Raw genomic sequence first — 14,965 nt, forward strand, 5'->3', positions numbered from 1 at the left:
GTTGATTTTTATAACTCATGATTACAAATCAATTTTCTTTAATTTTGCATCTCATAATTAAAGGGAAATTTCCACATAATTATATCATGAAAAAAAAATTTTAATTCCTTTTTTATTACTGAGTCACATAATTTCTCATATTTTCATTTCATATGTAAATTTCATAATTACATTACAAGTTTCTCATAATTAGAATTATGAGTGTTTCTTATAATTTATAACACCGTGACCTCTCATGTAGTGTCAAAGTTTCAATTGTTAAAAACACAACAAAAAGTGTAAAACACTTCATAATGAAAAGTGGATTTTTAACTTCCATTCACTACTGCCTCATAATATGAGTATCTGATAATTATAGTTATATTATAGTAGTTAATTATGAGAAGGTTCCACAAAAGTGAGTTTCTCATAATTAACATCATAATTATGATGAAAAAACATGGATTTCTAAATGTCTTATAAAGTCATAATTATACTTAACTTCATCAGAATTATAATCATGAGTTTCTGAAAACTATAATTATGATAATGTATCATAATTTCTAGGAAAACAGTTGAAAAAGTAGATGGTGGATTTCTAACTTTGTATTTCTATGATTAAGTAACATTGTCAAAATTATGATACCAAGTCATGTTTGTATGAATTTCGTCATGAGACAGTTTCTCATAATCATGATTAAAAAGTGGCAGAAATGAGCTTCTATTCCACACAATTAAGCTCGACTCAGCAAAATAGAAACTTATTTTATTAAAGTATTATGTACAATAATAAAAACAAATCCTCATGGCCTCTGAAATATTAATCAGGTTCCAACTCAAGTCATCCAGAAAAGCAAAACTGCTACAAACAGAATCTGTGTTTGTTGTAAATTTGGCCGAAATGTTCATCAAGCTACAAAAAGTCAGCTGTCAGCAGGCGTGGCACGTCGGCCGAGTGAGAAAGCATCATCAGTTATTCCAAACTCCATTAAGACTGAAAAAAAACGCTGTCGCCTCCTCTGTTAATCAACCCGAGGCTCTAATGGTGGAGCTGGCACAGTTCTGGTCTGTGGAGATCCTGAGCAGAGCGCTGGTCGCATGAGTCATTATCAACAGAAAACATACCGAAGAACAAACACTGCGCTCCACAGGACTTTTCTTTTTTTTTCTTTTTTTTCCTCATATCAAGGGATTAAACCCACTTACGGCACTCAATATTTCAAAATAAAATGAGCAGGAACATGAAAGAAGTTTGTGCTGTCGTAGAAATGTGCAATAAAACACGTGGAAACATGCTTCAAGCCCAGTTTTCTAGTTGGGTCAATGGAGCGTTTACATTGTGCTAAAGTCTGACAGAAAGCACTTAAAACTTGTACCACATGACTCTTTCACAAATATTTTTATGTTGCAGAGTACACAGAATTAACTGGCCAAGAAGGTAAACACAGCTGACATATTGATAATTGTGCAGAAAGTGGGAACAAAAAAAAAATCATGGTACGTATATTATTTTTTGGCATATGTCACAAGTAAAGAGTATAAATCCACGCAAGCTTGACTAATTTATTTCTTCTCCTTGACATGAGCCAGAAAAAGAGAAGCAGGTAGATCAGATTAAGACCAAAAGGCTCATAAAGACGATCTTTTCTTCTTCTTTTCTTTTTTTTTTTTACCTCTCAGTTCAAGTTCAGGTCTGTTATCTGAGCTCAGTTCATCGGCTGCAGCTGCGCTTCTCAAAACTGATTCACATTGAGTTGCACAAAACAAAAAGGCAACGTGTGTTTTTTTTCAAGTGCTTTCATATTATTTCTCCACCCTCACTGCACTTCAGGTAAACCAAAAAAAAAAAGAATTACAGTAAACTTGCGTCGTCTTTTCGCCTCTTTTTAAACGGCGCTTCCGTTCAGTGCGGCGTATTTTAAGCCCGTCAGGCTGCTGCTGGATGAGCTCGCTGGGTTCTGGACGGCGCCCGGTGTCGAGGTGCCGACTTCAAACACTTCATGGATGGCTTTACGGAAACAGTGGAAGTTGTACTCTATCAAACCTGCAAACAGAACACATTGTAAGTAGAGCATTTAACTAAAATAGCAAGTCTAAAACTTTGAAATCACTCAATAGCAGAGGATACACACCAAGCTGTATAGAAACGATGTAAAAACATTGTTTATGTGTGGAAAAGACAAGCGGCCACACTGATTTATTCACCACAGCTGCAACAATTAGTCGATTAATCAATAAATTGATCAACAGAAAATTAATCAGCAACTATTTTGATTACCAAATAATTGTCTTTATTGTTTTTTTTAAGGATAAATGCCAAAAAATGATTGTTTTAGTGTCTCAAATGTTAATGTTTTTCTTTGTTTTATATCTTTGGGTTTTGGTATCTGTTGGTCGGACGAATCACGACATAAGAAGACGTCACTTTGAACTCTCGTTCTAGTGACGTGTTTGTACGCCCTTGTGCCACAAAGCTACATGTAATGTAAATATCGGCTCTTCTGGTCTGCGTTCCGTAAATCGTTTCATCTGATTTCACAGGGAATCTGACCCGGTGGCAGACGTTTAGAATAACAACACAGAAATAGCTGATCTTCTTGCTGATGATCTTGTTTGTTTATGTAGGTTATAAAGAGGCATCAGTATTAAACTGAGACTGTTTCATAACCAGTTAAAAACTGCTTCTAGCTGCTTTAAAATGGTCATTGAATTGCAGGTGTTAAATGCTGCCAGTTAATCACAGTGAGCAGTAAGTTGTGATCGCAAAATAAACATAAATACAGGTCAATAACGACACCTGAGCTGTGTGATCTGCTATATTTGGCCTCAGAGAAAGTTAGATGCAAAAAAAAAAAAAAGATAAGTGGTCTTCTCAATATTGCCAAAAAGACCCCAGATCAGGCTTATGTCACCCTTTTCCAAAAGCTAAGTTCCTGTCTGATATCGGACCACGTTTTCAGATTCATCCACTTGGAGACCGTTTTCAAATGTTATGTTTTTTTGGTTGTGGGAAAAAAAAGTCCTGGTGTGGAGAAAACGCCTAAACGGAGAGAAAAATATGTGTTCTTAAAATTCATCCTTGGGATTAAACCTCCCTTTGAACAGACAGACTTGTGGGTTGGCAGCTTCACACATCCTGTATAATCAAACCACTGTCTAATAATACAAATTTAAGTGTTTATAAAATCTAAACCGCACACCTTTCCTCTCAAAGCTCTCCTCTCGGAGGATGCAGACGAGAGCGAGGAACTTTGTGACCTCTTTCAAATAAAGCACCGTAGTGTTGTTGAGCTTGATGATAGCCAAAGACTCCTTGTCATATGCACAGCCGCTGCCATCCTCCATTAGCCTGCGGAGAAGAAGAAGACAAAGAAGTAACCTTTTAAACGCTGTATAAAAAGAAAAGGGTACAATCGGTGCCAACGGTTAAAACAAATAAAAGATCATTCTCACCCGTAAATGCAGGAGACGTCAATGACGACATCTATCATATCACAGCAGAGTTCGTAGGACTGCATGTCCACAGGAGAGCTGTCTGTGGCGATGTAAATCTTGCTGACAACATCAAACAGGAAGGCTTTCTCAATCCCAGAATGCTGAAAAAACATTCAGGGTGTGATCAAGAACGGATACACTTTAAGCCTTTTCACAAAAGATCATGTGACTAAAACAAAAAATATGAAACAACGTACAGATATGAAAATGTTCAAAAGGTTCTCCAGAGTCGGCAACTGAGGGATGAGCTTCTGGACGACTTTACTGAAGGCCTCGAATATGGAGTGGTCGTAGATACTGGTCAAGTAGAAGCTGAGGAGGGAAAGTAGGAGAGATAAGATGTTGCGAAAACATACCAAACAAGTTAGAGCAAAAGCCTTAAGTGTCTGCTCTAATGCTAAAAAACAAGTGATGTCATGTCTGTCTGCCGTGAGGAAAAAAACCCCTGATATAAATCCAGCTTTTCTGCAGTGATGAACTGTTTGAGCGGTTTGTTAAATTTGTGAAATTTGTGACATTAAACATTGAAACAGGCTTGTAACAAAAAAGTAAAGAAAACAACTCCTGCCTTGAGCCGTCTGCTATATGTATGAGTCATTAAATACCATTTCAACTTAAACTCAACATTATGATTGCTTCAAATTGCAGCCAAATGTAAACTCATCTGTTTAATGTCCAATACACAATCATGGACAATATCTCTGCACACCTGAATGTGTGACAGCTGCGTCACAGAGCAGCACAACTTGAATAAAAGTGAGAAAATCCTGCACATTGTCTCGTTTACTGAAGACACAATCAGTCACACTCTGTTTTCATGTATTTATTTATTCTCTGTGAAATGCTGTTGTGTCCAAATTTTTATTTCTTTATCTTGTTATTTTTCGCCTCAATGTTATGTCTGTGTTTTTATTTGATTGTCTCTGTAAAGCACATTGGTGAACATGTGTTGTTTTTAAATGTGCTCTATAAATAAAGTGACTTGACTTGTGTTTATTTGAACTTTGTTGAATTTGTACTTCTCCTCCACATTGTATCAAATAAATATGTAATAAAACCAGCAGTAAGTGAGACAAAATGTGGGACCTTTTCACTCTTATTCATTAATAACTGTGATGCATTAATGCTAAAAGAAACAAAGGTCCAGACAGAGCTTTCACTCTCCGTCTCTGGTCAGATATGATTTTTTTATTGCAGACACAAGACACCAGAATTAAATTTGGGCAGTGATTTAATCTTTTCAATCCATCAAATAACTACAAGAAAGACCTTAAATGTTGGGAGCGATCTGCAGCTACTGTTTCCTAATCCTGTTATAACTTGTAAAAGTATCAAACTTGTGTGAACATTCAGTACGAGACTCACCTGAGGTGAACTTTCTCCAGGCTGGCATCTGCCAGGTCATCGTTGGCCCTCTGATGAATGTCTCTTTGTGTTTCTATTTTGTGATCGTCGGACAGGCCGTCTACTTTATGAATGAACACTTCAAAGTTGATGTCTGGATTCACTTTGTAGGCTCTCGATACAGTCAAATGTAACCGTACAAGAGCTTCCACATAATCGTCCTAAAAACAGGAGAGACAGACTTATTCATCTCACACAGGAAGCCTTTCAAAGCTACTATGTAAGCTTCAGCTCAAACTGACGAATGGATAAATACCTGAGCATCAATGACGAAGATCAAGGCGCCGGTTCCCTTGAAGATCATCTCGCTGTCGAATGTGGGATCGAAGAAGTCCACCTGGCCAGGAAAGTCCCAGATCTGGAAGTTGACGAAGGAGCTGCTGGAGATGTCGTCCTTGTAGATTTTATTGGTGCTCTCGAGGAAGAGAGTCTCGTTAGGTGACATTTTGTGGAATACGACCTGAGCAGAGGTGGGCGAGGATTATTGTTTTGGTCAAGTCAGTCCACACACACACATTCTGCATGAAACTCTTTAGCTTATTACGCTTAGTATTTACTTCATATACTTTATTTACTTGATATTGTCTTTTTTGTTACTCCATATTGCAATTTTACTACCACTACTACTCATGTAAATATGACATTTCACATCTGTCGAGTCTGGAAGACAGATTCCTCCCCTGCTACTCTGCTGGTGATTTCTCCATTGTTTTCACCACACGGTTCCTTTTTTGTGGTGCTTTTTGTTATGTAAATTCAGAGTCTAAGGACAAGCTATTCAGACTATAGTTAGATACATTATAGAATATATTTTGCTTATAATACTTATGTACTTTTACTTCAGTAGTATTTTTCATGCAGAACTTTTACTTGTAATGGAGTATTTCTACATTGCTGTATTGATATTTTCACTTAAGTAAAGGATCTGAATACTTCTTCCACCACTGTAAACTGCATAATTTTCACTCAGGTGTATCTAATAAACTGGCATCTCCACATCCAATATTGTCCAGTCCTGTTCAGTGGTGGGACAAGTACTCAGATCCTTTACTTAAGTAAAAGTACCAATACAGCAATGTAAAAATACTATTAGCAACAAAATGTACTTATAGTATTGCAGTAAAGGTAGTGGTTTGGTCCCTCTGACCGATATATTATTATATATGACATCATTAGATTATTAATACTGAACAATCAGTGTTAGAGCAGCATGTAACTGTTGTAGATGCTGGAGGAGTTAGTTTCAACTACTTCATATATAGTTAGCTAGTTTAGTCCAGTTGTTCCCAACCTAGGGGTCCAAAGGGTCACCAGATAAGTCTGAGAGGTCATGAGATGATTAATGGGAGAGTAAAGAAGAAAAAACAAAGTTCTGATACACAAATCTGTTTTCAGTTTTTGGACTTTTTCTCTAATCTTTGATTTTTGGTCAAATATTAATATATATATGTATTGGTGGAGCTGTTAACAACTCATAGACATCTGAAATATGACCCCGACACACTGCTTTTTGTAAGACGTCAAAAGCCAAAAAGGTTGGAAACCGCTGGTTTCATCTTTAACAATGTGTTTTATTTAAAAAGGCTGATATATTATCCATTGTGTCAAATCTTCATCTGAAAAGTAACTAAAGCTGTCAAATACATGTAGGAGTAGAAAGTGCAATATTTACCTCTGAAATGTAGTGGAGTGGAAATATAAAGCAGCGTAAAATAGAAATAGGACCTCAACATTGTACTTGAGTAAATGTACTTAGTCACTTGCTGCTGCTGTGTGTGTTTGAGGGTAGGTGGTACTTTACCTTCTGGATGGAGGACTTTCCGCTCCTCCTCAGTCCCATCAGCAGTATCCTCGGTTTGTCGGCTGATGCTGAGCTCTCTTCCATGTCTGCCTCCTCCACCCCGTAACCAAAACTTTTAGGGAACGAGCCCACAACACCGTAACTCCCCGCTAACGCAGGTTCCTCAAACTGAATAGACATCCTGTAGCTACTTTTCTGCCAGTTCGTCGCTCTCTTAGCTGGACAAATAATCCGAGCAGGAATGTTGTTGTTGCTAAATTTTCACAACAAGCTAGCATGGCAAGCTAACTAACTAGCTAGCAGCTGAAGCGCGATGTTCAAACGTTGAAATGCCAGATTAGACTTTAACGTATCCACGCGTTATTTAAAAGACAAGTTAATTACAGGTTAAATTGCCATAATGTTGGCACAGAATTAATTAATTCAGCCAAAAGAAAGAGGCATAATTGGCTAACGTTAGTCCATAGACTGTAAGAGGGCTAGTCACAGGTTAGACATTCCCGCCCCCTTTTGCTGTTGGTCCCGCCCCTTCAATCTGATTGGCTGCTCCTTCTAAACATCGTCATGTGACAAGCAGTCCAACAAACGGACACAGGAAGACAACACGGACGGTGAGTAATGTCTTTTAAATTAGATAACAGTGTTTAGGCTTATTCCATTTAAACCATAGACTTTATTTAATATTTTTAGTGATTTTGAACCTCTTTATTGCTTATATCTGGTGCTGCATTTATCAAAAAGCTGTTGAGTCATTGATTTCTTTGATGTAAAGCCTGTTCTACTTAGCTTGTTCGAGCTAACTTCCCTATCATTCCTTGAGTTACAGGAAATATCTGTTATCACCATAATATCTGGGCCAATACGCTGTTATGTCTGTGTTTTTTATTGGCGTTGTAGTCTGGGTGCAGTTATCAAGAAGTGAAAGCTATGTAGATATCAGGAAATGCACACCTTAGTTTCTGTTCCCACATGATTGAAATGTGACCCCGACTCCACGTGAGTGTGACCAGGGGTGGAAAGTACCTAAGTACCTTTTAAGGTACCTGCACTTTACTTGAGTATTTCCATATTTGTTCAGAGAATATTTGTATTGATCCAAAATGTTAAATCCAGTAAAAAAAAAAATCTTGGATGTGACTTTTGTGCACAACTTAAAATTTGAGCTCCATGTGAAATCACTGCTTTATTCCTCCCTTAACCAACTAAAGAACAAAAATTAGATTCCTATGTCAGCCTAAAGGTTTGAAAAAAGTATTGCATGCTTTGATTATGTCACACCTGGGCACCTGATTGGGCAATATATTGATATTATATTGATATCGTGATATGAGACTATATCTTCTTACATTTTGGATATTGTAATATCATGAAATTGCATAAGTGTCATTGCATAGTCATTATGTCCACATTACTGATGATTATTTATCAACGTCTCATTGTGTAAATATTTTGTGAAAGCACCAATAATCATCAATACAGTATTGATGCAATATTGATATTGAGGTATTTGGTCAAAAAATATAGTGATATTTGATTTTGTCCATGTCGCCCAGCCCTAGTAACACCTCAACTGCTGTGATCCTTTGTTTACCTGTCTCTGAGAATCTTCTCCAACTGGTCTATAACTTTTCACCAAAAACAAGTTTTAGATTCCTAACACTCAGGATTGTTTTTAAAATTAAACTTTTGACACTTAATGCATCAGATGACCTCTGTATTTAAAGGAGTTGTGCCGAGGAGCTTCAGAAAAGGGAGACTAAAAAACTAAAGTTCACTTGGCTTTTGCTGTTGTTGCTCCTCGTCTCCTGCAAATTCTCAGAGAGACCAAATCAGTGCATATCTTTTTAAAACGGCATCTAAAAACTCATTTGTTTTCTTTGCCTTTTTCTCTATTTCTTAACTTTACTTTGTGGGTTACAGACTTATTTATCATTGCTTTTTTTTTTTACATTGTCTTCCCTGTCTCCTCTATCTCCGGCTTTCCCGTTTCCTCTTCCCTTAAAGCACTTTGTAACTTCTGTTTTGAGAGTTAAGTTTGTTTGCGTGCCCTTGTGTTACTTGTGTCAGCGTCCAGGATGACAGCGGCCCTCCTGTATTTCCTCCTGGCTGGTCCAGTGCTGCTGGTCGCTGCAAGTCCAGCTCGTGACCCAAACAATGGGACCGTACCACTGGTGCTGTGGCATGGGATGGGTGAGTGCTTTAGCCGTTTATTCATATGGTGTAAGGATACAATCATTAACACAAAACAGGTTTTAAATGAATGATATGAATTGATAAATAATTATTTAACCCCTTAACATACAGTTTCACCCTTTTCTTTCCCCTCAAGTAGCTTCAAGGGTTGAAAACATCAACATGTTCCTCTCTGTCTGACGGGTTTACAAATATATTCTTTGTCAGCTTGTTCCAGCTCTTCATGGAAACTATATGATGTTTACACCCAAATATTCAAAAATATCCAAACCTAAGATTCTGTGTTTTTATGGCTGTAAAATTTCATCAAATGGAAATATACAAGCTGCATCATTTTATACACATTTAGCGTCTTTGGGAAGTTTGAGATATCTACTAACTAGAGATTTTGAGTGCATTTGGCTGCCCACAAACAGTTTGTAATGACTGATAAGTATGATGACATTTGCTGTACTACACACTGTACTTTTATTTGTCTTCTCTGTGTCACAATCTGTAAGGAGATAGGAAACAAAGAGCAAAGAGCAAGTTATAATGCAGGAGAGCATAATAAATCTCATGTTAATACATTGGCTATAAATCCATGTTATTGCCTACATTTTGATGAAAATGAAGCAAAAAAAACCAAACACCTGGCAACTAGAACATTTACACAGATGATAAGATTAATGAGATACAAACCTCACACCACCTTTTAATGCAACCTGAGTGTGGTCTGCAGCCTCAAAGTTGGGGAACCATGTTTCTAACTGAAGGGTTACTGATGTTACTCACTGGCTTGGAAAATCCAGTTTAGAAGAAGTGAAAATAACAAACACTTTCTCTTCTCTTTCAACTATAATGATGTCTGAGTTACATCAGGCTGCAAGTTATAATTATTTTAATTATCAATTTGATAATTGTTGATAAAATGTCAGAAAATAGTGAAAAATGCCCCTTATAACCTCTTAAAGCCCAAGGTGACGTCTTCAAATGTCTTGGTTTAATATCATGTATGACAAGTTTCAAATCCTCAAATTTGAGGAACAGCAACCAGTGAATATTTTGCTTAAAAAATTACTAAAATGATGATTCAATAATTAAAATTGTTCAACTTATTGTTACAGCTCTAGAGTTACTTCTCTAAAGGTACCGAAGCCATGAAGGCCTCACTAAATGTCTCAGTGCTTTAAAAGTAGAAGATGTCTGTGAACCAGCCAGCTCCTTGTTTTTGACATGAATATATGTGAGAGTGAATCAGAATATCCCCAAAATGGATCTTGTTTGATCTTCATACTATAAAAAGAAAGATGAAAGAATTATAACCAGAATAAAATATGTTTGATCTATTCTCAGAGGGTTCATTCAAATATGTCACAACTTCCATTTTATTGGAGTCATGGGTTTTATGACTCCAATAACTGGATGCAATAACTGATCAGAGTGCTGTAGTGGGTGTAATTTAAACCAACATAGACTATATTTACTGTGTATATATATAAAATATACAACTCTGTATGTGTCCACCAGGTGACAGCTGCTGCAACCCACTCAGCATGGGGGCGATAAAGAAGATGATCGAGGGGGATATTTCTGGCATTTATGTGCTCTCACTGATGATCGGGAAGAATGTCATAGAGGTATCGGCTCGTTGTAAAGCTCTTATTTTAAAGTGGACACATTTCCCACTAGTGTCAAAAGTCTCTCGAAGAAAACTTTATCTCTAATTATGTCTTAAATCCAAAATGATAAAGATGTTGTGGAAAATAAGATATGTACCCACTTCCTCTGACTTTTTCTAGTATTTTTATATAGTAAAACTAAAAATAAAGTGACATTTTATGTTGTTTTATAATGTTTCTCAACCTAGATAAAACATTTTTGCGCCTATGTTTAATTTCTATACAGGCAGATCAATAAAATATTAATCCTTTAAACCAAACATCCATACAGCAGCTTTGATTGAAACCTCCAAATGTAAGGATTCCTATTCTGTGATATTTGCAGTGCTTACATCAGAAAAATGGCTCCTTTACAGCTTCACTACATCATTTTTCAGTGTTGATATTCATACCGAAGCAGTAAGACTCAGTTGCTTTTGCTTTGATCTGTCGCATCGGCTCTTCTTTTCTCGGACTGTGCTCGTTCTCTTCTTTTTAATCTGTCTGTCACGCTTAGAAACTTTTCATGTCTCTCTTTCTGCAGGACACAGAAAATGGGTTTTTCATGGATGTGAACGAGCAGGTGTCCATGGTGTGCAGCCAGCTGGCTCAGGACCCAAAGCTGAAGGGGGGCTACAATGCGATGGGCTTCTCCCAGGGGGCGCAATTTCTGTATGTGACTCCTGTTCTGGACACACAAGGGTTTTGTTATGTGAATTTAACAGAAAGCAGACAGATACTGTGTTTGTGCAGTTTGTCCTCCTTTTGTTTTGTCCTGATTCTGCTGCAGAGTGAAGAAAAGCTTTAAAAATACAGATTACTTGAAGAATAGTACAAAGCTTTGAGACTCTTTGGACTTCACTCTCAGGCTGCGGCATGTTTTCTGTTCAAAGTATTTTGTTTCCTGACAAGAATGAGGAAGCGTGTTTTGATTCTTCCTGGTTCCTCTCTTCACAGGAGGGCCGTGGCCCAGCGTTGTCCCTCTCCACCAATGAAAACCCTCATCTCCATCGGTGGCCAGCACCAAGGTGACATCATTGTGAAAAAACCGTGACACCAGTTCAGCTCACTTCCCTGAGTGAAGCTGGCATAAAGATAATGTATTAACTTACATATGGTGGCCAAAATAACAGGAACACTTTTAAATATGATGCTAAAGCTTTGTGAAATGGCAGAACTGTTGTACTGGATTACATTAGATTTATTTATTTATAACTCCAGCACCTTTTTTTTGAAGCTGTGGAACAAAGTGTGAATATAAATCATTATTATCACAAACTGTCTTGACAAGATTCAACAAGTGTCCCTCATGATGAATAATCACTGGCAGCAGCATCAGGCAGAAGTCTTCACCACGTCTTTGTTGATCCTCAGGTGTGTACGGGCTGCCCAGGTGTCCCGGAGAAAGCTCCCACATCTGCGACATGATTCGCAAAGCTCTGAACAGCGGAGCTTATTCCGACCTGGTTCAGAAACAGTGAGTAGTCTCTCCTTCCTCTCTGCCTCTCTGAGGTGTCGATGTGTTCGGCAGCTGTGATATTGTGTGACTATCATCACCGCTGTGTGTAGACTGTTGTTCTGACTGGATGTTGTGTTCGTGTGGTTATCAGCCTGGTGCAGGCCCAGTACTGGCACGACCCCTTGAATGATGACCTGTACAAGAAGCACAGTCTCTTCCTGGCTGACATCAATCAGGAGAGGGTCAGTATGCGGCTGCAGGACTTTACAAAAGCAGATCAGGCTCTTTTAACTAAAATAAAACGTAGATCATAAATTATACCAGTTTTAGATTCATTCCACTGGCTTCCTGACACTTTTAGGGTTGATTTTTAACATTTTACTTTGGGAAGCCTCATATCTTCAGAGCAGGAACTCCTGGTTGTTTTAAGATCTGGATTTAGCTGTTGCTGCTCCTCAACTCTGGAACAGCATCCTGCAAAGTCTCAGAGAGAACAAATCTGCACATCTGTTAAAAAAAGCATCTTAAAACTTTTACTTTGTAGGTCACAACTTATTTATCTTTGCTTTTTTCTATCTACCTTTGTCCCTTTTCTTTTTCCTGCAAAGCAACATTTTGAAAAGTTGCATAAACAAAGTTCATGTAAATATATAAAGGTCCTTTTTGTTACTTGTTTCAGGGTTCAGGATGAAATTTGAATTTCTTGCAGAAAACAAAAGCAAAGTTTGCATTAATGCAAAATTCAGTATTGTTCTCTCAGACACGAGGAGAGAGGTCACGCTTGTGTGCAAGCTGCGTACTATTATGGGAAACAATAAGGCCTTTGATGTATAAAGGGAATAAGTTACTAATAGCATTGGTCAAAACCAGAAGAGAAGTCATCTCATGTATACTTCCTCTAGGTTCTAGGTATATATTTATGTTGATAAGACATGTAAAGTTATTTTATTGGATTGTCTGAATCCACTCTCTTCTGTTTCAAAGGCTGTAAATGAGACTTACAAGAAGAATCTTCAGTTGCTGGAAAAGTTCGTCATGGTCAAGTTCCTGCAGGACACCGTAGTGGATCCTGTTGATACAGAGGTAACATACAACACATGCACGCTTTGACGGTGACCGTACTAATATAAAAATCGCTGTGTTTATTAAAGTAATTCTTTGATTCTTCTGTTCTTCTCGTAGTGGTTCGGATTCCTGAAAACCGGCCAGGCCAAAGAGACTGAAACTCTGCAGGAGAGCGTTCTCTACAAAGAGGTAACAGTCTTCATGATCTTTGTTGTCTTATGAGGAAAATACAGCTCATAGAGAGAATATTGTAATTATTTTCAGACTGAGGTTATTAAACACCCACATAATCATTTGCATCCTTTTTTTTTTCATAAAGTCTCATTGTTACTCTAATGTCAGGATTGTCCGATGATGATAATGTGTTAAAGTCTACAGAGTACAGTTTGTTCTCTGTGTGTGTTTTTTCCCTCAGTTTTCTTGGCAATCTGAAACACAATACTGGGGGTTTTTTCTCCTAACATACAATGAGTATAAAACTATGAGCTGACAAGGCTTCACACTGAAACATGTCAGCAGTTTTGTCAGTTCAGTTGCTAAAAATTCCCTAAAATGAGTCATTTACTTTTTTTTTCTTAGATCTGGAGTACCACCTTTTTCCTGATTTTGTTTTGAGGAAACAAACATGTTGATTATCTACTTTTTTTTTAGAGAAAAGATAATCCTGTTATTTTAGTACTTTGCAGCTACAGCTCTATGAGTCATAGGTGTGATATCAAAAACACTAAGTCATAAATGATTTAGATAAATTAGGGGGAAAAAAAAGTTTCTTGCTGCAAATTCCCGGAATGCAAACTGTTTTAATTAGCCTGCAGCTTATTTTTAGTTTGTGCCTTTTTTCAGTTGTGAAGTTGGTTTTAATCTCAATCCTAACAGCTGATAAAAAGGTCTAAATCAATATTTAAACACCGGCCTTTTATATAGTTATGTGTCAGAGATTGTAATGACTGAAGTGTGCGTTTAAATGCAGGATCGTTTGGGCCTGGCGGCGATGGAAAAGGCTGGAAAGCTGGCTTTCCTTTCAACCCCCGGAGATCACCTCCAGTTCACCAGAGAGTGGTTCGACGCAAACCTGCTGCCTTATTTACGCTAGAAGTGCTGATGGGTGACGATGAATGAGACTTTAATAAAGAAAACAGAGCAGGGATGCAGAAAGCACATCATTCCTTCTTATTGCACTGATCATTTGTTGCATGTTGTTGCCAAGATGTTAATTTTTAGCAGCTAAATCTGTAACGGTCTACTGCTTTACTACCACTAACACAAGACTGTCACTGTTATTTCCAGTGTGAGCTGTTCTGGTGAGGTCAAATGGTTTTCTTAAATGTTTTTAATTTTTAAATAAATTCTTATGTTTACCTGTTAAATACTAAATCTGTCTACAACTCCCATACTTGTACATTCAATCCAATAAAAAGAAAGAAAACACCCAAACAAAATACATTTTATTGCAACATTTTTAATGATGTCTCCAGTACTAATGAGCAGAATTCTGATTTTGGACCCAAAAAAAAAAAAAAATAGAGAAGAGGTAAAAGAAAAGAGACAATATAAAAGAAAATTCAGCAAAGAGCTTCAACAGCTACGAGAGCTGCAGATTAACCGAAAGAGAAACGAGCGGAGAGACGATGATGATGGTGATGATGGTGGTGGGGGCTAATATTTAAGACTATTCAGTAATGATCCGGATCTATACAGGTGATTATAACTTATACTTCCAATCTAGAGACTGAGGTGAAGCGTTCAGCAACAATCACTCGATAACATCCTCTGGTCTCTTTTTTTCCTTTCTCGACAGCAGGAGCCAGTCGCCATCGATTGAAATCTCTTTGCTCTTTACCGCAACTTTATCTTACATGCCTCCTTACGTGGAATGTATTTTTAATACTCGGGAATGTCCTATGTGTAGGTTTAAGGGAAAGCACGTGG

At 37.5% G+C, this 14,965-nt stretch overlaps 2 protein-coding genes across 2 annotated transcripts; one reads left to right on the forward strand and one right to left on the reverse strand.

Annotated features, from left to right (window-relative positions):
- Window positions 1–724: 724 nt before the first annotated feature.
- On the reverse strand, window positions 725–6,859 carry rragcb (Ras-related GTP binding Cb). Its single transcript, XM_067612490.1, has 7 exons — window positions 6,680–6,859; window positions 5,135–5,338; window positions 4,840–5,039; window positions 3,672–3,786; window positions 3,433–3,575; window positions 3,180–3,328; window positions 725–2,023 (listed from the first exon to the last, which is right to left on the reverse strand). Exons 1-7 carry the CDS (start codon window positions 6,857–6,859, stop codon window positions 1,866–1,868), a joined length of 1,149 nt encoding a protein of 382 aa, XP_067468591.1. The 3' UTR covers window positions 725–1,865.
- A 290-nt stretch (window positions 6,860–7,149) lies between these two features.
- ppt1 (palmitoyl-protein thioesterase 1 (ceroid-lipofuscinosis, neuronal 1, infantile)) lies at window positions 7,150–14,597 on the forward strand. Its single transcript, XM_067612491.1, has 10 exons — window positions 7,150–7,290; window positions 8,747–8,869; window positions 10,382–10,491; window positions 11,057–11,184; window positions 11,470–11,540; window positions 11,887–11,989; window positions 12,123–12,213; window positions 12,956–13,054; window positions 13,154–13,225; window positions 14,007–14,597. Exons 2-10 carry the CDS (start codon window positions 8,755–8,757, stop codon window positions 14,127–14,129), a joined length of 912 nt encoding a protein of 303 aa, XP_067468592.1. The 5' UTR covers window positions 7,150–7,290; window positions 8,747–8,754; the 3' UTR covers window positions 14,130–14,597.
- Window positions 14,598–14,965: the final 368 nt, after the last annotated feature.

This window comes from Thunnus thynnus, chromosome 15 (genome assembly GCF_963924715.1).
Source record: "Thunnus thynnus chromosome 15, fThuThy2.1, whole genome shotgun sequence".
In the NCBI taxonomy this organism is placed as follows: domain Eukaryota; kingdom Metazoa; phylum Chordata; class Actinopteri; order Scombriformes; family Scombridae; genus Thunnus; species Thunnus thynnus.

Excerpts from the sequence above, each read along its gene's own strand:
- rragcb (XM_067612490.1), bottom strand. The coding sequence starts at position 6,859 with ATGTCTATTCAGTTTGAGGAACCTGCGTTAGCGGGGAGTTACGGTGTT. Across the intron at positions 5,339-6,679 it reads GAAAGTCCTCCATCCAGAAG|GTCGTATTCCACAAAATGTC; the intron begins GTAAAGTACCAC and ends ACCTCTGCTCAG. Across the intron at positions 2,024-3,179 it reads GGAGAGCTTTGAGAGGAAAG|GTTTGATAGAGTACAACTTC; the intron begins GTGTGCGGTTTA and ends TTCTGTTTGCAG.
- ppt1 (XM_067612491.1), top strand. The coding sequence starts at position 8,755 with ATGACAGCGGCCCTCCTGTATTTCCTCCTGGCTGGTCCAGTGCTGCTG. Across the intron at positions 11,990-12,122 it reads TCCGACCTGGTTCAGAAACA|CCTGGTGCAGGCCCAGTACT; the intron begins GTGAGTAGTCTC and ends TGTGGTTATCAG. Across the intron at positions 12,214-12,955 it reads CTGACATCAATCAGGAGAGG|GCTGTAAATGAGACTTACAA; the intron begins GTCAGTATGCGG and ends TCTGTTTCAAAG.